We start from the raw sequence: 23,483 nt of genomic DNA, 5'->3' as shown, positions 1-23,483 counted from the left end.
ATAGGTTTTAGATCAATGTATTGTTTTATTTAACTTTTATAATTCTTAATAACTGTTATTTACCTTAATGCTAAGTTAAAAACATATATGTGAGTTGATCCTTATTGGTAGATGGCCAAAATTCCAAAATAATATTTGTTCAGTTAATTTGAAAACTTCTGTTGTTTGCCACTTATATTTGAATTTTTGTGGCAAGAGTTTACGTCAAGAGTGGTTGTTTGCCCACCATATTCAAATAAAAATGTACAGTCTTGATTCAATATGAATTTTATATTAATAATAATAAAAAATCCATCATACAAATTTTAAGTTAAATTAAATATATATCAATCAATTCATAACACATACAGAATTGCTAAAAGATAAAAACATATTAACCACAAATTACTCTAGTCATAGTAACATATAATCATGCTAAACTTACTGGTATAATTATGCATATTATCAAGTAGCTTCAGGGATTACCCAGGTCTGAATTTATAAAAAGTACTTAAAACTTAGCGAATACATGATGTAATATTAAAAAATAAATAACTTAATTACAAAATGAATTTAGCAATATCATTTTGAACTTGTATATGTTATATATGTGCTTTATTTTTTCTGACTAAAATTTAGAAATAATATATAAAAATATGAATCAACTTTCTTTTCTTTTCTTTTTNTGCTGCTTGTGCCTAAAAAAAACTGAATCAAATGCTGCATTTAGGAAGACGATGAGGCAGGTGTTTTCGTAATTTAAACTTAGAATTGCAGATTTCACCGAACGACGTCCCGATTAACAGAATTTGGATAATCCCTCCGCCGAATTATGGTCAATTCTGTAATGTATCTAAAAATAAAGTTTAATTAATCAAAGACGAAGCCGAAAATTCCACATGTCCAATTTTCTAGTGAAGTTTTGATATCATCTGCACCGAATTCTTAAGACCATGTCCTTAATCCTCGCTCATACTATAAATTAATGTCAACTGATAAATCTCGGCGTGCTATAGATTAAAAAAGAATGACAGATATTAAATTATCTGTACAGAAATCGCAACCGAGTAATTTCTGGCTCCATAGGCCTATCCTATTTTACAATCTATCATGCGGCCTTAGTAACTGAGGGAAAAACAATCATTAATATGATCAGATTTTCCTTTTATATACTTTAGTATTTTCCTGAGATTTTTTTATTCTTTTATTAATTTCTTTCGGTAGTTTTTAATAAAGAAATTATTCTTTATTCGTCGAAAATTTACCCACGTTTCCGGCTTTTGTCTGAAGTCAATGCCCGAATCTCAACACCACAATCGATCAATATCCAGAAAACGGCATAACGAATGGATCCTGTATCCGTTATTATTATTATTATTTATTATTATAATTATTTTTTTAAGTTTAAATTTCTAAATTTCAAAGTCAAAACGAAACTGGAGAATCTATTTTTATAACTGGGAAGCGAGTTCTTTAGAATTTCAATTTGAAAAATTTAATTAGGTCTAGCGCAATAAATGGCTATTGCAGTTTTAAATGCGGACGTTTCGTGTTCGGAATGTAACAAAACGGTTAATTCGGGGGTGTTTCCGAGAATTAAATGATCCTTAATGGTTCCGATGTAGGAAAAATATCAAAAACTGGCGTCGTGCTTGTCGCGTGGCAGTCGTCTAAATAGAAAATGGCCTGGGGACAGATTACTATCTAAAATGCCATTTTGCACGAAACTCTTTTTATTGTCACTGATCTGACAGAGGATTTGGAGACTTTCAGATGCTATCTTCATCATATTCTCTTTATTACACACTTTCTATCTTGATAAAAATGTCTGAGATAATCTACAAGAAAGGAAAACTTAGAAGATAATAAAGCATACTTTAATTTAAGACAAACAGAAATAAAAAAGATCTATATATATATATATATAGTATAAATTCCACCCGAAAATACAGTAGTTCTATATCTATTTCAAACACAATTTTTAAGTTATTTATAATTTCTCATTTAAATAACATTTGTCTCCAATTTTTCATGTTTTAAAATATGGCTTAAAATAAATATTTTCCATATTAATTAATGAAACAAGTTTATAGTTCTAGTTTTTATGGCATTTTATGTTTATTGAAATGATTATTGTTACTTTAAAACTTTCCCATAGCTATTAATATTTCTTCTAAACTAAAATACAAGCAAATTAAGATGCATGGCTTGATTCATTTTTAATATCTTTATTCAAATTCCTGACTGGGAGATATATAAAAGGGGTAATTACTAAATGCCAAAGGTATGTATTAATAGTTATCGCCGAGTTAACTGGTTAAAGACCCTTTTAAGTATTACCTAACGACTGTAACCATTTAAGTTCGACAGTCATACGCACACATCCTTGTGGCCTGGATATAGATTGCAATATTTTAACCGCAGCAATGAAAATAAGTGGGCCAAATGCAGCCAAATTTGGGGTCCATGACCTCTTGCATATTAATTTTCAATGATCCTATTAAAGCCGTCCGGCAAGTTTTCCACACGCGTATTAAACAGTTTGATTTTTTCTTCTTTCTTGTAACGCAATTAAAAAATACATATCTCTTCGTAATACGACAACAATAATTTTCTTTTTTTAATTATTCTTTGATCGTAAAAATCAGAGAATATGTCCCAGCTGTGTAATTGTCTTTGGTGAAACTAGAACATTCCCCCAAGCCAATAAGAAGTGAAAATTTTAAAACTTTGAAACTTTATTGTACGTTTTAAGTAGCAGAAACGTGGGTCACTAAAAAGAAATCTGGTGCAGCACATTTTCTAGTGCAAGAATGTAGTCTTATGTTAATTTCTGTCNTCCTTATTGGTAGATGGCCAAAATTCCAAAATAATATTTGTTCAGTTAATTTGAAAACTTCTGTTGTTTGCCACTTATATTTGAATTTTTGTGGCAAGAGTTTACGTCAAGAGTGGTTGTTTGCCCACCATATTCAAATAAAAATGTACAGTCTTGATTCTCTTGTGTGTTCTTCTCAATCTGGTTCCATAATCTAAATATATAAAATTGCTTGTCCTGACTGACTCACTCATTCACTCACTGATTCATCATCACCCAGAGCAAACCACTTAACCTAAAGAGGTGAAATTTGGTAGACAGTTAGGGTGCGTCATGGAAACGCACACTAAGAAGGGATTTTTCAAAATTCCTCTGCAGTGGGGAGAGGGAGAGCATTAAGGGTTAACCGGAAGAATGGTTTCTACTGTACTATTTTACATGCAATTTTTGTTTTTATCTGCGTTTTAGTAGGGTATGCCATGAGAATGCACACTAATAAGTGATTTTTCGAAATTCCCCCACGGGTGGGAGAGGGAGAGGATTTAATCTTCATCGAGTACTTAGGTGTATTAAATTAATAACATTTCAGACATTGTTATAAATATTTTTATCTATTTTGATTTTAAAAATCTTCGAACCGTTTTAAATTCGAATTTGTTATTGCATATTGGTTCGATTATAGAACGATTGTAAACATTCTAGAAAATTGATCAAATTGAAAATAGTTTGTTTGATTCTCGGCAATTCTCATCATTCTCAGCGGTAGGTGTTATATAACAATTACTATGGTTGTTGAAATACTGAATATAAATGGGGTTTGCTTGCAAAATCCACGCAGGCAAAGCCGCTGGTAACAGCTAGTATAAGATATAAGAATAAATGATTCATTTACTTTCATATGTGAATGGAAATACAGAAATTAAAAACATTCTAAGATGCACATTTTGCTCATTTTCACTTGTCCAAAATAGAAATACTTCTTAGAATTAATGTCATCTTACATTCCTAGTCCAAAACAATGATTAGAAGTTACTGTGAGTAGACCAAATACTATAAGCACCAATAATAGACATTTTCAGATATGCTATTCAACTGTGTTGCTTATAATCAGTGTTTCATTTAAACTCCTCTTTAGCATTTAAAGAATGTTCATTTCAAGAAGACATGATGCAGAATTAAAAGAAAAGCTATTGCTCTATCTCTAACTGCACTACCAAAATACTCAGAAACCCATTTGGCAAATTAAATTTTTTGGTTCGATCCTGAACAAGGTCAGTTAATTTGACCGAAAACATTTGATATGTTAACAAAATAGACTGCATTATAAAGGTTTCTGAGGAAAAGCTATTGTATATGTAGAAGTACTGTACATGGAATCTATTTTATGGCATTTGCATTGATTTTCTAACTTATTGTTACTTAACAAAACTTAATAAAATTGATTATTTAAAAATTTTTTCTTCATAAAAAAATCATAAAATTTGATTCAGAAGTCATGATGTCTTAGAATTGAGGAAATACAGTAATTAAAGAAATAATAATAAAGTAAATTGTATTATTATTTTTTTACACATAGTCATATTAGTGATTATTCATAGAATAACATGATTATTTAAATACATAATCATACTATTCTATATGTTTGTTCATAAGTACTCTATTTTACTATTTTTGGCTAATAAAACCAGCTAGAGACTATTAACAATTTTTTGTCATTTCTCTTTTGTTATATCTATCTTTAAAAAACCAAGACCACTTAATCAAATTTTTTTAAAGTTGGTTTTATTAGCCAAAAATAAGAATAGTCTACATCTGTTTCCATAATAATTATTCTACTCTATTTTAGTATATAGCTTAAAAAATTAGTAATGTTATATGGAAATTGTTCATGTAACTACTGGATAGTTGATTCTGTGAATTTAATTTTTTTTTTAATATATATATTATAAACAAGTTTAAAGTTATATATGCTATCTAAATCTTATCTATATTGAAAAAATTAAAGAAAAAAAATTTGACTTACTTCATCAGGAAAGTCTTTAGGATGAGGTGAAGTAAAACGAATTCTAATATTCGGATTTATGGACGATGCTTTTTCTAGCAGATCAGCAAATCGTAATCCACCAACTTTTGGTTTGTATAATGTACGAAAACCTTCAGCAAGTTTTGAAGTATTTAATGAAGTTTCAGAAATAGTAAAATTTGCTTCTGAAATATCTCTGTAACTATTTACATTTTGTCCTAATAATGTAACCTCTTTTATTCCCTAATAAAAAAAAAATTTAATAATATTAACAAAATAAAATTATTTTTAATATAATAACATTTAAACATTAAATTCAATGGAATAGTATACAAACAAAAGAAATGGGTCCCAATGGGAAGTCCTATATCAGGACTCCTATGTGAACTAGTAATAAGAAAATTGGAAAAGAACATCCTCAAAGATTTTTCCGAAAGCATGATATTATACAAACGATACGTGGATGATGTATTGATAATTTGGAAAGACAACCAACAGATTAATGATTTCCTAAATGCAATCAACAACAATGATCATGGGTTGAAACTAAAATTGGAACAGAAAAGCAAAAAAAACCTCCATTTTTTGGACATTGACATGGAATTTAAACTAGGAAGTATACGAACGACAGTATATTTGAAACCTGTACATGCTCCGTTATACATACCTTCATGGTCGAAGGACCTGTATAGATATAAACTGTCTGCATTTAAGGCACTTATAAAGAGGGCCTTCTTGTACTGCACCAATGTGCAAGACCGTGACAAGGAAATGGATAGAATACAAAAGGTAGCAAGAAGTTTAGGATACAAAACGTCCACAATCAGAGGCCTTATCAGAAGTTATGGAAAACAAAAAACTACAACAACACATAACAACACAGCTGCATTCAACAAGTTCACATACAATGAACAGACAAGAAACGTAGTGGATGAGCTAGGAAAATACAAAAATACAAGAATAATTTACAAACGAGCACCCAACATATATAGATTATTAAGGAACAATAAGGACAAAATAAGAATGGAAAAGCAAGCGGGGGTGTACACTATCCCATATGAAAGCCAACAAATAGGAGTCGATAAAGAATATGTAGGGGTGACTAGAAGAAACCTTGCAGTGTGTGTAAAAGAGCACAAATACAGTGTTAGTAAAGGACTTAATAGCACGATATTGGCAAGCATGGCACAGGCGGACGGAGCAATAGTTAAGTGGGATGAAGCGAAGATCATAAGAGCAGTGCACTCACCGTCTATAGCGATGGAAATGGAAAAAATAGAGATATACAAAAGTAAAATGAGGAACCGATGTTTAAATGAAAAGGATGCAAATACATTACCAACAGCATGGAAATATAAAATAGAAAAATGTATGGGTTTCAATAATGGGGTTTATAAGAATAACTTCTTATAAACCCCATTTCCTACTTTATGGATTATTGAAACCCATACATTTTTCTATTTTGTATTTCCATGCTGTTGGTAATGTATTTGCATCCTTTTCATTTAAACATCGGTTTAAATGAAATTATAAAATAAATTTTCATTTATTTTATAATNGGAAGTACTCATCAAAGGTTAAAAAAAGGCAGTGAACATTGAATGTCCTCTAGTAATTGATTACAAATTCATAATAATTTTTAGCATTTATATTTATTAAAAATAATAAAAAAATTATTTTAAATGTATGTTTTCATTTTTTAATGTCTTCTAAAATGTTCAAACATATCTACACTCATAAATATATATATAAAAACTCTAACTACATGATGCTTCTACTTAGACTTTTACATAGTTCTAATGATTATGTTCTACATGTCATTAGAACTAAAGTAAAGATAAAGTTCTATAGAGCTTTATCTTTAGAAGTATTCACTAAATGAGTATTTCTAACAAGAGAAAGGTCATTACAAAACAATTTTCAGAAAAATTGATTAGTTAATTTGAGGAAAGAGTTTTAAATCAAACTTTTATTTAAACTAATTTATCATTTTCAAACTATTGAATATATCAGATTACATAGTTAAAAGTTGAATAAGTTTGCAAATAAATTAAAAAGAAAATAATCTGGGTGAAGTTATATTTGAATATCTTTTGACACTAAACTAGAAACCATTGATTTATTTTCAAGTTGGCATTTAACATTTTTCATTATTATTTCAAATTTAATTATTAAACATTAAAAATTCAGAATTTATAATTTAGAGTACAAACTAATTTGTACTCTAAATTATAACTCTAATTTGAGTATAAACTAATTTGTACTCTAAATTAAACTTGTTTCTTTGTACAAACTAATTTGAGTGTTTTCTTATTTATATTTAAAAATACTTTTAAGAGTTAACCCTTTGATAAATGGTTTTACTGGTGGATTCCTCCCTCCCCTCCCAATTTCATTATATTGAAAAACTCCAATTATTCATAAAGAGACAGAGTGTGTGAAGAATTACTAGACACCATGATTAACTTCATGCTAGAAAATTCTATGCTAAATCTTGTGAAACTTACAAAAACCAGATGAAAAACATTTTTTAGATGTCCTTAGCTGTCTGTAACTTTCATGTTTGCTCATAAACATATGTGTGTACTACAATCAAACTTGAGGAACATATACAAAAGTAATGAGACTAATTTTTTTTACAACAATTTTATTTTATTTTTATACATTAATGTTATCCCCTTCAAAGTAGTTCCCTTGGGCAGCTATACATCAGCAGAGGCATTGTTGTCATTTTATGTAGTAGTGCCGGAAGGCTTCAACTGAAATCGCCTGCAGCAACATGGTTATGCTCCTTTGGATGTTAATGGCAGTACCAAGATGATGTCCTTTCAAATGGGTTTTGATTTTGAGGAATAAAACAGTCACATAGACTGAGATCAGGCAAATAGGGGGCATGGAAAACAACATAAATTTCTTTTTCTGTCAGAAACTGGCTGATGAAGATGGCCGTATGACAGGAGGAGTTGTCATGGTGGAGCATCTAAGTGTCCTCAATGTCCCATCTGACTCGAAGAACCCTTTTTCTGAGCCTTTCAAGGAGCCCTCACTTGTTCCACATTTTCCACAGTTTTTGATGTTGAATGCCTCCCTGAGCGAGGTTTGTCTTCTACTGCTTCTAGGCCCTTCAAAAAGTGCTTTGTGCCACTGAAAAACTTGTGCTCGTAATAAGAAATGTTCCCCATAGGTTTGTTGCAACTTTTCATAGGTCAAACTCACAGGTTCACCAAGTGTAACACAAAATTTGATGCACACTGTTGCTCCAAATTTCACTATTTCATTTTCCGTAACTCAATACGAAAACAATATTTCACTTATCATGCTCTCTAGGATCACGTAATTACTGCACAAGGTTGAAACTGTTACTAAGCATCTAGGAGGGACTGACATACAAGCTACGCAAAAGGGAAGTTTGCAGTATTGCTAGATCACTCTCAGTGATGTCAATCTCATTACTTTTCTGCCACACCTTGTATATATGTGCTTACTCTGTAGAGCCCAACATATCATGTATATTTATGGAAGTACTCATCAAAGGTTAAAAAAAGGCAGTGAACATTGAATGTCCTCTAGTAATTGATTACAAATTCATAATAATTTTTAGCATTTATATTTATTAAAAATAATAAAAAAATTATTTTAAATGTATGTTTTCATTTTTTAATGTCTTCTAAAATGTTCAAACATATCTACACTCATAAATATATATATAAAAACTCTAACTACATGATGCTTCTACTTAGACTTTTACATAGTTCTAATGATTATGTTCTACATGTCATTAGAACTAAAGTAAAGATAAAGTTCTATAGAGCTTTATCTTTAGAAGTATTCACTAAATGAGTATTTCTAACAAGAGAAAGGTCATTACAAAACAATTTTCAGAAAAATTGATTAGTTAATTTGAGGAAAGAGTTTTAAATCAAACTTTTATTTAAACTAATTTATCATTTTCAAACTATTGAATATATCAGATTACATAGTTAAAAGTTGAATAAGTTTGCAAATAAATTAAAAAGAAAATAATCTGGGTGAAGTTATATTTGAATATCTTTTGACACTAAACTAGAAACCATTGATTTATTTTCAAGTTGGCATTTAACATTTTTCATTATTATTTCAAATTTAATTATTATTAAATTTTTAACACACCTTTAATTGCCATATATCATCAGGCTATAATTTCATAATAATAATTATAAATTACTAAAGAATTTACGGCAATGATATATGGCAATTGAAGGTGTGTTATTGCAATGTATCAGGTGTAGTTATGATGTTTATATTTATATTAAATTTTTACTAATTACAATTAAAATATGGAATAGAATAGTTTTATAGTCTAAATCTATAACATAATTAATGAATTATGTAATTGAATGATATTTGAGATTTAATATGATAAAAATATTTATGTTTTCTATACATTTAAAAATGATTAATACAGTTTTAATAAATTCTTTTATTAGAGTTTTGGTTAAAAAAATATTAAACAAAATAATAAAATAAAATTTAGAATTTGCATAAGTAACAAAATAATTTCCTACTTTATCAGATAATTGTCTAATTTCATCTAATATAGATGATACTGGACGACTCCTTTCTCTTCCTCTGGTAAATGGTACAATGCAATAACTACACATATTATCACAACCTCTCATTATAGATCTGCAATTTAATAATAATATAATATATTAATGTATATAATTCATAAAATATCAAAAACAAAAATAATAAAAAGATAGAAAAAATAATATTAAATCAGAATTCTAATTCTCAACCAATAGTTACATAAACCAAAGGTGACAATTTAAAAAGAATCTGTAATACAATCAAACCTCCAATAATAGCCATCTCCAAATGGCAGCCATGTTTTCAGGAATTGCATTCAAAAAGAAACTTTTTGAATGCAATTATGTAAGCATAATGAAGATACTCTGAAAACTTATTGCACCAGTAGTTGCTCCTCCTGTTCTTTTGAAATTCTAACATTTTTTGAATGCAATTGCAGCACTCACACTGCTATTATAAAATAGAGTCAATGTTTGTGTTAAGGAAATTAAAGTAAAACTCATATGAAAAGCAATACTTACTGTTTACATTGTCTCCTACTATCAGTTTGTTATACATTTTTACGAGTGCAAAAATTAAGCAATCCATGGAGAAATGATCAAGTGCAAATTTTGACCTATCCCTCTAGTTTCTCAATGGAAATTAGAAACATTGTGTTCCTCTCATTATAACCTTTAAACCAGGATGACCAGAAAGCACTCCAAACTTAACATTGTTCTTTGATACTCTAATTATTATTAAATAACTATGCATTGTATAGTTTTATAATTAGATTATCAGACAGAAAAATGAGAACAATATAAATTAAATATCAAACTCAGCTTCTTTTAAAGTCTTAGTTCATATCTGCCTTTATAATGTGATGCTTTTTGATATATATTTTTATGAATTTAATTGTAAATAAGTTATTAAGGTCTATTGTCAAAACAAAAAATCAAATTTAATTATTAAACATTAAAAATTCAGAATTTATAATTTAGAGTACAAACTAATTTGTACTCTAAATTATAACTCTAATTTGAGTATAAANCACTTTTCAAAGTTGTTCAATATCACCTGATGATGGCCTATTTCATTAGGCTGAAAACGTTTGTGGGTTAATAAATATTTCTCAGCGTTAAGGTGTTGAATGTTTTATTGAGAACAATATAATTAATTTATATTTTTAGGTTTACAAATTTGGAAGTTATAACTAAATAAAAATCCAAATAACAAATTTTTTGAATTGAAATGAATTGATACTGAATTTTCCAAAAGTTAATATTTGATGATAATTAACTAATTTAAAAGAACATTAAATCTATGATAAGTGATATTGGCTGCTCTTATTTACATGTATAAATCAAATATAGACAAAAATAATCCAGAAAAAGTTCACACAGTTTGGTTCTCAATATAAGAGTAATATAAATTACCACTTGTAAAGAAAAAATTAATGAATAAATATTCAATACTGCATTTGGTAAAAGTTATGTTTAAAATGTAAAAATATATAAAACATTTTATGCATATTTTTATTTTTAAAATTTTCTATTTATTTATAAAAAGAAATAAATTTTTGAAATATGTGATTTATGTATGTTTTACATAATTATGTGCTGTACATTGTGATAAAACTAAATTCATTTAATTCAATTCAATTAGTTTAGTAATAAAATAAGAAAAAATTTTTATAAAATCAAAGTAAGATATGGAAACAGAAATATAAATTTTATTAATGAAAATGAATTAGTAAGTTAATAAAATTTTCCACTTTTGTTTGTTTGTTTAGTTATGGCAACGCAACACATGGGCGATCTGCCTAGGAGGGATGCCTTCCTGGAAGTCCTTTTAAGGGAAACTGGTCCTTATTTAGGCATTATCCCACTTTTAATAAGATTATTATTTAGTCTTAATAGAAATTTCATGAATCTCATCAAATTAAAAATAGTTGATAATGATGATGATGACTTTGACAACTTAGAAAATAATTTAATGCCAAAAAAAAAAAACTTAAACTGTGGCTTACACAAAAGCACTTGGTGAATTGGGATTAATTCGGACAGGCGTAATATCGGCATAAGTCTCTTCTAGCGAAAGAATCACATTGACTGAAAAATTATAACATTATTAAAGTTATAATTAAAAATTAAAGTTATAATTTACAAGTTATAATTTAAAATTAATATATACTGTAATAGTTAGTTAAATTAATAAAAACATTGTGAATAAATAGAATTTTTTCACAAGTTTTCAAATATTTTTTTTTTCTAATTACTGTTTTAATTAAAATATTATTCATATTTCTGATCAATTTATTATATCAGCTTTCTATTAATTTTATTATTTTATTTTGAAATATGAATTAGAAAAAAAAATGTAAACTAATTCATGTGTAAATGAAATTATTAACTAGAAAATGAGAAATTAACTTCAGTACCATATAATATGAAAAAATAATGTATATAAAATAATTTTAACATATTTACATGTTTAAATCATTTAATAAACAGTAATTAAATTTATTAAAATTGTATAATACATTTATATGACTGGAAAAAAATTGTCTGTTATTTTTATATATAATATTAATGTAAACATAACTGATTATTCTTTTAAAGTATTATTATTTCTAAAATGAAAAATATTCTTACCTGCTTCTTGACCATCATCCGCTAGGGAAAGTAATCGAGGAAGATCTCTATAACTGTCCGGACCAGCTACAATATCCACCGCTTTGTCTGCTTCTAAGAGTTTCATTTTCAGTCGTTCAGCCATACAGCCTATAATGACATCATCAAAAATACATTCTAACATTTTCATAGTAATTTTCTTTAAAACTTGGTTATTTTTCAAATATGTGATAAAAAGACTATTTACATATAGTAACAAATGGATTTCATCCTAATACATTATAGATATATAATGATTGGTTTCTGTCAAATATCAAAGGTAATTGTCATATACAGTTTATATTATATTCATTAAGACTTCATATGTTTAGAGTATATAATTAGAACGCTAGAGTCACATACTTAATAACTTTTCTTTGATGTCAATTTGTATTGTCAAATTATTAAACAAACTATAAAAAATTATCCTTACAATTTACTTGAAAACAATCTATAAGATATGTTATTTAAAATACAAGGATGAGAAGGAAATCAATCTAAAACAAATGTAATAAAAATTTAATTTCAAGAAATTTCATCTTTTCATGAATTTATTGAAAAATGATTTTAAATATTTTATTTTATATTACAAAATATTTCAAAATCCTCTATATGCACTGTACGTACATACATATGTAACCAATAGTATTTTAAACAAACTTAATATCTTATCAATAATAATAAATAATCATAACAATAAATCAATAATTCAATGTGTGAAAAAAAATATTTAAAAAAATGTATAAAACACACAGTTATAAACAAGATACATTTTAAAAATTAAAATATAATATCTATCTTGTTTATAATATATCTATATAATTTTTAATATACCTAACAGATTTAAACATTACTACATAACACAAATATGAAATGAGTAATGCTGTATTTGTCATCACTGTCATCACATTTAAAAGTATTCATTTTCATGTACAATATTTTTTCAAACCATGAAAATAAAATGGTTTTAGATTTATTAAAAAATAATTGAACTGTATATGTAATCAATTCTATAACTTTGTCATTTGTCAATAATTTCAAGCATTCAATTCATGTTTAAACTAACAGTAACTCACATTCCCAAGTTTCAGTTTTAGTCATTATACACATGTAATTTTAGTTTTTGTTTTAGTACTAAATATACATTTGGGTAAATGAAACCAAGTTTAATTTTAGTAAATTAAAACTATGCTAGTTTGAACATTAAAAGATCAATGTTTTGGTCTTAGCAACTTCATAATGACATAATATGCACTCATGTAGATATTTAGCTGGGTCAGTGAACAAGATAATAAATAAACTTAACAAATAAGCAGCATAAAAAACTTTCAATTACTAAAGTTTTTTATGCTGCTTGTAAGATTATTTGTTGAGTTTATTATCTTACATAACAGTGTTTAATTGATACAGTGAACAAGAAAAAAAAGTAAAAGTAACATTTATGAATCATCAGAATATCTATTCATTCTCTGTACAGACAGCTCATTGAAATAAATAAAATCTTTTATTAAATCTGTGTGTGTGTGATTTTTTAAAAACATGAAGAAATTAACAAACCTTATCAGGCAACAAACTGCCAAGAAAAACACTGGAGATTGCCGAACAATGTTGCCTGATGATGCCCGTTTAACATGCGCAAAACTGTTTGCACTTAGTTTATAATTTTGTTACTGGTTTGTTAGGTTTTTGCAGTGTTTCTTAATTTCTAGTTTCAACCAGTTGTAAAATAGCAGTTGTTAACATGAAGAATTTATAAAATTATACAAATTTATAAATCCTTTACATTAAAAAAAATATATTCTGTAATTCCTTTGTTCAGCTGAAACATTTAGCAGAAAAACAAACAAAACTGGTTCAGATTAATTAAGTAAAGTTTAGATAATGAGAGTGCACTGTAATTTTTATTTTTTAAAAAATAAGGAAAAAGTAATGCATTATATAACATAATAATTACTGACTATCTTTTTTATTCAACTTACAATCTAAATCATCCACTGTAATAAAAAAGATTAGATAGAAAAACTTATACTAATGTCAAAGAAATGCAATAAATAATTAATTAAACTCAGTTCAATAAATTTGAAGTTTTTCATAATGACGTTTAAATTTACCTAAAACACCAACTTTTAATGGAAATTTTGATTTTCTCTTTCTTTTCAGTGACTTTAAATAGTCTAGCAGATGCCATATCTTCTGTTCTGCTCCCTCTCGAATTGCACATGTTACAACAAGAATTACATCAGCCTGAAATTTAAAAATTTCTCATTAACATGGCGAGTTAATTAGTTTTTTTATAAATAATAAAAATTACTTGAAAAAGCATTCATGAACAAAATTAGATGAAATAATCAAAAAGTTAAAAAATATATATATAAAAATCAGCTTTTATATTTAATCTTTCTAAAAATTTCTTAAAAGCATATTAGAAACTTTGAAGAAAAATAAAAATAGAAAAAAAATAATAATAAAGACAAAATCTTAAAAAAAAAATTCTACTTAATCAATACATTTAACTCATAAAAACTGTAGCCATAAAAAATGCACAGGTAAGTTAATTTGCAATAGTAATTTTTAATTGAAATTGTCAAAAAATTTGTTTGTTTTGAATTGTGCTCATGAGCAGAGAGAGCGTGTTTGAGACATGACACAGGTCAGAAGGTGAGGTATATGATCACCATTCCCAGAAGCTCTTCAATAAATGCTTCCAAAATTGATAATCCCTGTTCTCCCTGTAATGTTGTTTATTCAATTTAAACAATTATAATTTTCTCTGCCAATGTTGGGGGCAATACCTCCATACAAAACTACAGTTTAGTCATTTGTTTTCATCAAGCTTATTGTCTACAAGTTTTCATGATAACTAAACACACTCAAGAAAACCTTTAAATATGCAGCCGTATTTATTAAATTCTAACGTTTTCGGTCATATTCAATGACTTGATATTTTATGTCTATATTTTTATGTTTATTTTTACTGTTATTTTATATCCTGAACGTCATATTTTTAATGTTCTAATAGCTAATGTGGTTATATAATAACAACTGTTATATAAAGATGGCGTTACTCCAGTAGAATATCATTTTTAAAAACGTTCCAAAACGCTTGTATCGTTAATTCAAGTTCGAAGTTCGATTTTTTTCTGTTTTTTCTTGAGAAAGGCCATTGAATATGACCGAAAACGTTAGAATTTAATAAATACGGCTGCATATTTAAAGGTTTTCTTGAGTGTGTTTAGTTAGTAAGAAATTGCAGTCTACGATGAGATGCAAGCTTAGAATTATTAATGCCCATGACTTCTTTGTCTTAGTAGATAGACCGCTATTTTGACTCTTATACTATTATTTTTTTATTGAAAAAGTCCTTTCCAACTTTGTCTATAGGAAGCATCAATATGTAGGGAATGTTTGTTGAAGGTCATGTACTATGAGTAGCCAAAAGTCTACATTTAATGTTGTAATGTGTTCTATTTAATTGAATTTTTGTATAATTTCCAGTTTTAATTTATTTTGATCTTACTTCAATTTCTGAATAATTTTAACTTTCCTTGTAATTTTAAATTTGAAAATGTTTTACACAGAGATGTTCTCTTTCAAATACATTCATTCTAACATGTTTGCTAATTTTCACAGCTGGTGTGGTTCTCAAAAAAGAACAAAAATGTTACTGAAGAAAAATTTAATTTTGTTTCCAGAATTAAGCATTTTTTTTCTCAATTTTATGCTTATAATTTTAGATTCTTATTAAAGTAGAGATAATTATATTAAAAAAAATAATTTTGCACAGAACAAAGAAACCTTTTTGCCATTAAATAAACACATGTACACAATTCATGTACTCATATAACATTAATATAAGTCAAAGTATATGTAGATTCAAATTTACATTATATTTAAACAATTTTATCAATACTTACAAATTCTTTGCTATCAACTTTACAATATCCAGCCTTTTCCAATATTGCCCACACAATTTCTGTATCATTTACATTCATCTGGCAACCATAAGTTTGTATATAAACTGTAAAATTTAAACATTAGTCATATAAATTATGTATTTTCATGATATAAAACTTAAACAAGAAATTAGTAATGCACAAAAATTAATTAATGCTTATTGCTTTATTAATATGATATATATTTTAGAATTCAGAACACATTATATCATAAAATAAAGTAATAAAAACTAAAAATCCATTAAATGCTTTTGAATTTGCACATGTAACTTCAAGAGTCAAATAAAATAATTTCAAATGCCTATCAAATTTAAGTTAAATGCTCAAATCATTTTGGCAAATACCAAATGGATAAGATACTAAAGGCACAGTCTTGTCACTTTGAGGAATCCAAGTTTGGATCCAGGTTGGTTCAATTCTCAAAAGTTGGTTGACAAAATACATCAGACTGTCCATTACTACCTAAATATTGTAATGCCCATCATGGGTATTGAGATAGAGGTATCCAGGTGTGGAAAAGGATCCTGGTAGTATCTACAGAATGGAAGAAGTTTTAAAAGAAATCTGTTAGTTTGGATATATTAGTTTTCTAATGAGATGGGCCACTTGTGTATATTTAATTATATTGTGTTGAGTAAAATGGACATATTTATCCCAATTATAATATAAAAATTACCAATTCTTATTCTTCAGAATCACTCCTGTTCTTAATCTTATAGAAAAGTAAGAGTCCAAGGCCCAAATAGGTAGGCTGACTATAACATTCACAGTTCAGCACATTTCAGAATCAGTGAAAATGGGACCTAAAAGTGATCAAACTTTGGTTACTTTTTGAATTTACTTCTTTATTGGTCTATAAATTGGTGATATTATATTGGAGTGTTAATAAAATTGTTCTATTCAAAGATTGATTCTATAATCAAATATTAAAAACAATCAAAACTGGAGAGTGCAGTCATCCTAAAATAAGGGACAAACATGAATACAATGTAGTAATCTCAAGATTTATAAAACTCAAGCAGAGGTGTCATACAATAGGTATAAAATCTTCAACAGACATTTTAAAAAATCAATAAACTGACTATTTTTCATCAAATTTGATCAGTTCATATATAAATATACAAAAGATTTTCAATTTATATTTTTCTTATCTAATTAATAAATAAAACCTGCTTATTATTTATATTGAATTACCTTTTCTATTTGTTCCATCAACAGTTTGAGAGTCAATGTAAGGATGGAGGCTTTCATTTACTATTGATAATTCTTTATTCTTTAAATCATTTGTTTTAATAAAATCTTGTAAAGAAGGGCCACTGCGAAGTTTTCTATGAAAATCAATATCGTCTACATTCGATTTAATCGAGTGCAAACAAGATGCAAAATGCACACATCTACTGTTATAGAATACCCTCCAACGCAAACATTGCATAAGATAATCTAAATTCTTATAATTTAATCGAATATGATTCATTCTTGATAATAATTATACTTATCCCATTCGCTGTTACTTTAAATCTTCACATACTCAAATACCACGCATACCATTACTGGAGGCTGCCATCTTGAATACAATAACGCCATCTGTCGTCAATATGTATTATACATTACATAAAAATTTTAATTATAATCAATTGAAATACAAAATAATACGTAGTTATGCATTTAATAAGTTTGTATCCACCTTTTAACATGCTACATGCAAAATTTGAACTTCAAGTGATTTAAAATACTTTTGCTTGGTGTGAATTTTAAAAAAGTACATTTATACAGTATACGTATTATCATATAGCATTATCTGTCTGAAAAATCATGAAAGAAAACTAAATTCTATTTATTTTTAATGATTTTGAAAAATATTTAGATTTTTAATTTAAATAATTTTTGTTTTACAAATGTTGTAAAGCAGTGGTTCTCAAAACATGATTCCTGGTTCACTGGGTCTACAGATTGTCTTACATTAGTCATACAATTCTATTTTGTTTAGCTAAACAAAAAATAAATAATAATAATAATTTCACTTCTTGCATCTTTTACATTAAGATACTAGATTGGCAAATATTCTGGCACACAGTTTATCACTATCTATATACTCGTCACTTAAGTTCAAAAATTCAACTTGCTAATACTTATCCATTAATGCAGTAGTAATAAATTAAATTGTTTTAGTACATTCTAAGTTCTAAAATTGTCTAAAATTATTTGTAATAAATAACTTATTTGTAATTTAGGAATATGACATATTTTAATATCTAAAAATCAACATATCTTTATTCATTAGAAATATATATAATTTATCAATTAATAAAAACACTAAATAGTTTTTGTCATTTGTAACATTTCTAACAAGTTTCTTTTGTATGATTTATAGATATATTTATATATGTACACACAGTGAAAATAACATATTTTGCTTATTTGGCAAATTATTGGGATATGCAAAAAAATCTAGCACAGCTTTTCTTAAAAATCATCATCATATTGATCAATTTTTTACATTAGAAAGTATTTCAATTTATTGATTTCAAGCAGTTACATCTTCAGTTTCTTTTACTTCATCACAAAAACCCTTATCAAATTCTTCCTTTGTAATGCATCCTTTTTTAAACTTCTTCATCAATCTGGTATCTTGTGCAAGTTCCTCTAAATCATTATCAGTGAACTGATGAGAACTCTTTCTTTTAAGTGCTCTTTTTGCTTTTTTCTCTTTTTTTAACTTAATTTTTTCTTTTTTCCTTGACCAAGAGCCTTTATTTGGATTGTGTTTTTTTTTGTTAGGCCATGTTCCTGTTGCTCTATACTGTTCTAAACTTCTCTGTCTCTCATCTTCTTTTTCCTTATCTTTGTAAGGAATTGAATTAAAATCAATACTTGTCTGCTGAAAATTTCCAACACGTTTACCTTTCAACTCAGGCATTCGTGGCAATTTTAACAACCCAAATCCTTGTGCTAATTTACCAAAATCTAAATCTCTAATTTGAAACAATAAATTACACTCGTGTTTGGCATAAGCTTGTACATATGAGACAAAGGCTCTCATTCCTTTATCAAAAAAATCTCTATCCTTCATTGCATACTTTCTTACGTCAGGTAATATATCTTCTAAGATTTCAATTAATTTTATTTCTTCAACTACAACATTTTGATTTAACTTTAAAAAGTTAATATAAGCATCTTCTGTTGGTAACAACAAAAGTAGAGCATTTCCCATATTTCCTATTCTTGCAGTTCTTCCACAGCGATGAACAAAAGCACTAGCAGAACTTGGAGGATCATACTGTATCACCCAATTTATATCTGGAATGTCAACTCCACGAGCCATAATATCAGTACAGATTAATACACCATTGTTTCTTTTCCTAAATTCATTAAATATTTTCTGTCTTTTATTTCTCATTTTCCCATGAATACTTTGTACATTTATATTTTTCAGATGATGAGTTAGAATTATTGAAAAATAATCAACACAAGCACATGTACTAAAAAATACAAGATGTTTCTCCTCTGGCCTGTTTTTTAAGAAATTTACTAACCAGTTCAATTTTGAATCTGCTTCACAGATTTTATAATAATTACTCAATGTGGAAGGAGTTCGTTGATCATTTCCCAAAGAAGATTTTTCTTTCACTGCAATCCAAACAGGATTTCTCAAACCAGCTCGAACTAAATCTTTAACTTCTTTAGTCTGTGTAGCAGAAAACAAACCAGTTCGCCTCTGTTTTGGCAAATAACTCAATATGTCATTTATACTTGATTCAAATCCAAGATCAAGTAACCGATCAGCTTCATCTAATATCAAAACTTCTAGGGTTTTTACATTTGCAGCAAAATTAAACATATCAGTCTTCCTTGTAAATATATCCATAATTCGACCAGGTGTAGATATGATAATATTACCTCCATTTTCTTGAAATTTATTTATGTCTACTGTTGGTTTATATCCACCAGTTAATAACATATACGTGAACTGAGGGACGTACTTTAGAAAATGTTCAAGGACTTCTGCAGTTTGTGTAGCAAGTTCTCTCGTTGGTGATATTACTATAGCACCGACATCTTTCTTCTTTAGGGAAGTTTTACGTAGTAAAATTTCTAAGAGAGGTATAACGAATGCTAATGTCTTCCCACTGCCTGTCACTGCTTCAACAACAACATCTTTATTTGCGAGAAAAAGCGGGATGCATGCTGCTTGTACTGGAGTCATCGATTTAAATCCAAGATCCTTAATGGCATTTTGAATTTCTGTATTTACTTTAATACATTTCCAGCTTCTTTCTATGTTATTATCGCCGACCATGATTAGATACCTTTTCATAAAATTATTTAACATACATAATCAAAGTAACCACATGCTAAAAAATATTACAGTAAAACCCACGTGGTAAGAATGTCAAATTTCTTCGATGTAAACATATTTTACTAGCCAAAAACTAGCACCATATTTTTTAAAATAAAAGTCAATTAAATTAAACATTTTTTAAATTGTTAACTATAATTAACGTTTTAAAATTATTTAAATTTATATATGTATATTTTTATTAATTTTCTAAAAAAATTCGATAACGACAATAACAGCCGATTGCAGAGACCGACGGCGGTTTACAGATCGGGTAGACCGCTGTTCAGAAAAATTTCATTGCCGAGACGACGTTTCTCGCCTGCCACAATGTACACAGCGATTAGAAACAAGTTATTTGACCTATTTTCTAGACTCACTCGACAGCAGATTTAGAGGGCTTTTCAATTCGAGTGGTAGCTTTGTTTGTGGAAAAGTTTAGCTAAAAACAGATATCGTTCCTTTGATAAATGTTGTAAACGGTACGAATCGACAAAATTATTCATTAATTAATTGCTTTAAATTTTTTTTTTAAATGTTCCAATTTCGATATTCAAATAGGTGAAGACTTAAAACTTCAATTAATTTAAATCAGATGCATTTATTTACAATTCGAGTATCGTGTCAGTTATAAAACGTTAATGCATTTCGGAGTCATTGTACTGTTAAACAAACGTGACAATTTTAATAATTACAGAAATCTGTTTATAGATATAAAAAAAGTGTAATATTAATAATAAAATATTTAAAATTATTCATTTCGACAGTAATAAGATGTCGAAATAATTCCTTAAAAATCTATTAAGGCGAATTTCGAATTCGGTATAAATTTTCTAAATATGGATTTGTTCATCTTTTAAACCGTATTGGCGACGAAATTAAATATCGAAATGGAAAAGGATTGCCATTAATTGCCGAACAATGGTTTTGACGGCCTTAAGATTTTATTTCTGGAAGCTTTCGGAATATAGCTGACGACCATTTCTGACGTCACAAACAAATAACCCGATTGGCCGAACGACTCCTAAAACAGGGAAGTAGTAGCGAAATAAGAGCCAATGTTTTGCCGAAGTTCGTTTAGAGAACGGTCGGAAATAGACGATCGTCGTCTTTGCAACGTCTATAGGCCGTTCTGTTGATAAACGTCGTTTAACGTAAACTCTGTCTCTGCAATCGGCTGTAAAACTTTGTATGTATTCATGTTTTCATCATTCAATGTACTTTCATCCATTAAAATAATCGATGCTACATATATTACTTTCATAGTAAGAATATTGTCGAGAATTGCATTATCTCTGATATTATATATAAAAATTAAATAAATATATACAGTGGGTGATCGGTTAACGAACATAATCCGTTCTAAGACTTTGTTCATTAACCAATTATCAATTTACCATACGTTTGTATAGGAATTTGATTAATTCATTCTGGTGACCCCAAAAATAAAAAAATATACACTTTCTTACTACGTTTATTTATATGTAATAATAAATATACATATGTACAGTACACAGTCTTGCATTTTTATTAGTCATGTTTTCTCCGTTTGTGGTGGTTAAAGAATCTGTCTAATGTCGGTTGCTTTTCTCTCTTCTTTATGATTTTGCAAAAGTAATTAATAGCATTGTAATTGTAGAGATCCCAAGCCTATTAACCTCAACCTGGTTTGGATGCCATTCTAAGACCGTTGTTCTGACATCCTCCCACTTCTGCAAAAGATGTTTAATAGCAGATATCGGCATTAATCCTCTTTTTCAGAAGAAAACATATTTCGCAGAGATTCTTGGTGTTGTTCATTCAAGAGTTCTTGGCATTCTTCTGTCGTCAGATCCGTTTCAGGTTCTATTATGAGCTCTTCAATGTTCTTTATTTCTCAGATGTGATTTTTGTTACTTTTTAGCTGCTCGAGTTTTCTCGATTATACTGTATCTTTCTTAGATAAGATTGAACTGCGGCCTATTGTAGACCTGTTAAAGCTATACTGCCCAGTAACATCAAACATCTTCTGCTTATTCTCTACCTTTGCTATTTTGCTCTCACCTTTCGAAAATAAAACCCGAAGCAAAACTTAACGAGTGCTTGCCCGACAGTCTCGCGAATATTATAAAAGATTTGTTTCTGTCAGAAAAATAAAAGGCTGGAATTAAAAGGAAGAGTTTCAAAGTTCGGAGGAATACTATCCGATCGGTATATACCGGCTTGAGCGTCGATGTCGACGTCTCCCGCGCTCCGAAAAGTTGCGAATTGTTGCCTGAAGACAAGGGAAGACCAATCGGTATTCATTATTTTACGTCGCTTCTTCTTGTGTTTGTTTTGTGAGATGTTCGTTATCCGAACATAAAATTCTTTCGCGAAGATGTTATCCGATTCGTTCGTTAACCGATCACCTACTGTATAATAAATAAAGATTATCACATGAATTCACATCCATATACATTTTTTATTTCATTATTTATTTTTATTTTTGACTCTCTTCCCTAAGGGCAATAAACAGCCATTTTAATTATACCATTCATGAGTTCGGCCAAACATGCAATGGAGAAAGACGAGTGGTAAAAAATGGATCCTGACATTCCAGGACAGACCGCTCCTGGAAAATCTCCTGATACCTCGATCCGAACTCGAACCCGGATTCTCAAAACGGCAGACTGAATACGTCTACTGTTTACTAAAATATAAGTAAAGTTCCGCTTAAAAAAGTCTGTTTAGATTGTCAGAATATATTGGTTTTCCCGCAATACTTATGGTTCGAATAATACACAACGTAGATTAGACCAACAGCCCAACAGGCTGCACTCAGTGTCCCTGAGAGAATGGAGAGCTATCGGTGCAAAGACCATTTTGGAAACCCAGCTTATATATATAACAAATAACATGATGATATTGAAGTATAAAAATAATCTGGCCAACGGGCTGGCCACGTAAACTCTTTCGAGTTTTCTTCACGTTTTTAACACCTAAATAAAAACCAGTTTTCCGTAAAAGACATTCCGGGAGGCATATACTGTAAGGTCTCTTTTTATGCGGATTATTTTTATGCGATTTTGAAGTTGTGCGGTTTGTATTTCATCCAAAAATTTCTCGGACAAACATACCAGTGGCGTGCCGTCATTAGAAGCGTTGGAAGCGCCGCTTCCCTCGTATTCTCTAA

The 23,483-nt window shown here is 28.4% G+C and overlaps 2 protein-coding genes across 2 annotated transcripts in view; both read right to left on the bottom strand.

The window, feature by feature from the left end:
- LOC111624790 (CDK5 regulatory subunit-associated protein 1-like) overlaps positions 1-17,629 on the bottom strand; it is a 28,288-nt gene extending 10,659 nt beyond the window's left edge. The window contains exons 1-7 of the mRNA XM_023367739.1: positions 17,188-17,629; positions 15,955-16,058; positions 14,152-14,284; positions 12,023-12,151; positions 11,398-11,479; positions 9,365-9,485; positions 4,821-5,063 (exon numbers count right to left, since the gene is read on the bottom strand). Coding sequence (XP_023223507.1) covers positions 4,821-5,063; positions 9,365-9,485; positions 11,398-11,479; positions 12,023-12,151; positions 14,152-14,284; positions 15,955-16,058; positions 17,188-17,467 — 1,092 coding nt within the window. The 5' untranslated portion in view covers positions 17,468-17,629. The remainder of the gene's footprint in view (positions 1-4,820; positions 5,064-9,364; positions 9,486-11,397; positions 11,480-12,022; positions 12,152-14,151; positions 14,285-15,954; positions 16,059-17,187) is intronic.
- A 454-nt stretch (positions 17,630-18,083) lies between these two features.
- On the bottom strand, positions 18,084-20,365 carry LOC111624789 (ATP-dependent RNA helicase DDX55-like). The gene has a single exon (XM_023367738.1). It carries the CDS (start codon positions 20,321-20,323, stop codon positions 18,518-18,520), a length of 1,806 nt encoding a protein of 601 aa, XP_023223506.1. The 5' UTR covers positions 20,324-20,365; the 3' UTR covers positions 18,084-18,517.
- Between the last annotated feature and the right edge of the window lie 3,118 nt (positions 20,366-23,483).

The sequence above is a fragment of the Centruroides sculpturatus genome, unplaced genomic scaffold (genome assembly GCF_000671375.1).
Source record: "Centruroides sculpturatus isolate CEXI.00-Female unplaced genomic scaffold, Cexi_2.0 scaffold330, whole genome shotgun sequence".
NCBI classification, from domain to species: domain Eukaryota; kingdom Metazoa; phylum Arthropoda; class Arachnida; order Scorpiones; family Buthidae; genus Centruroides; species Centruroides sculpturatus.
This window is presented reverse-complemented; position numbering and strand designations above follow the sequence as displayed.

Bases quoted from the DNA above. Each gene is read 5' to 3' on its own strand.
- LOC111624789 (XM_023367738.1), bottom strand. From the start codon at position 20,323: ATGTTAAATAATTTTATGAAAAGGTATCTAATCATGGTCGGCGATAAT.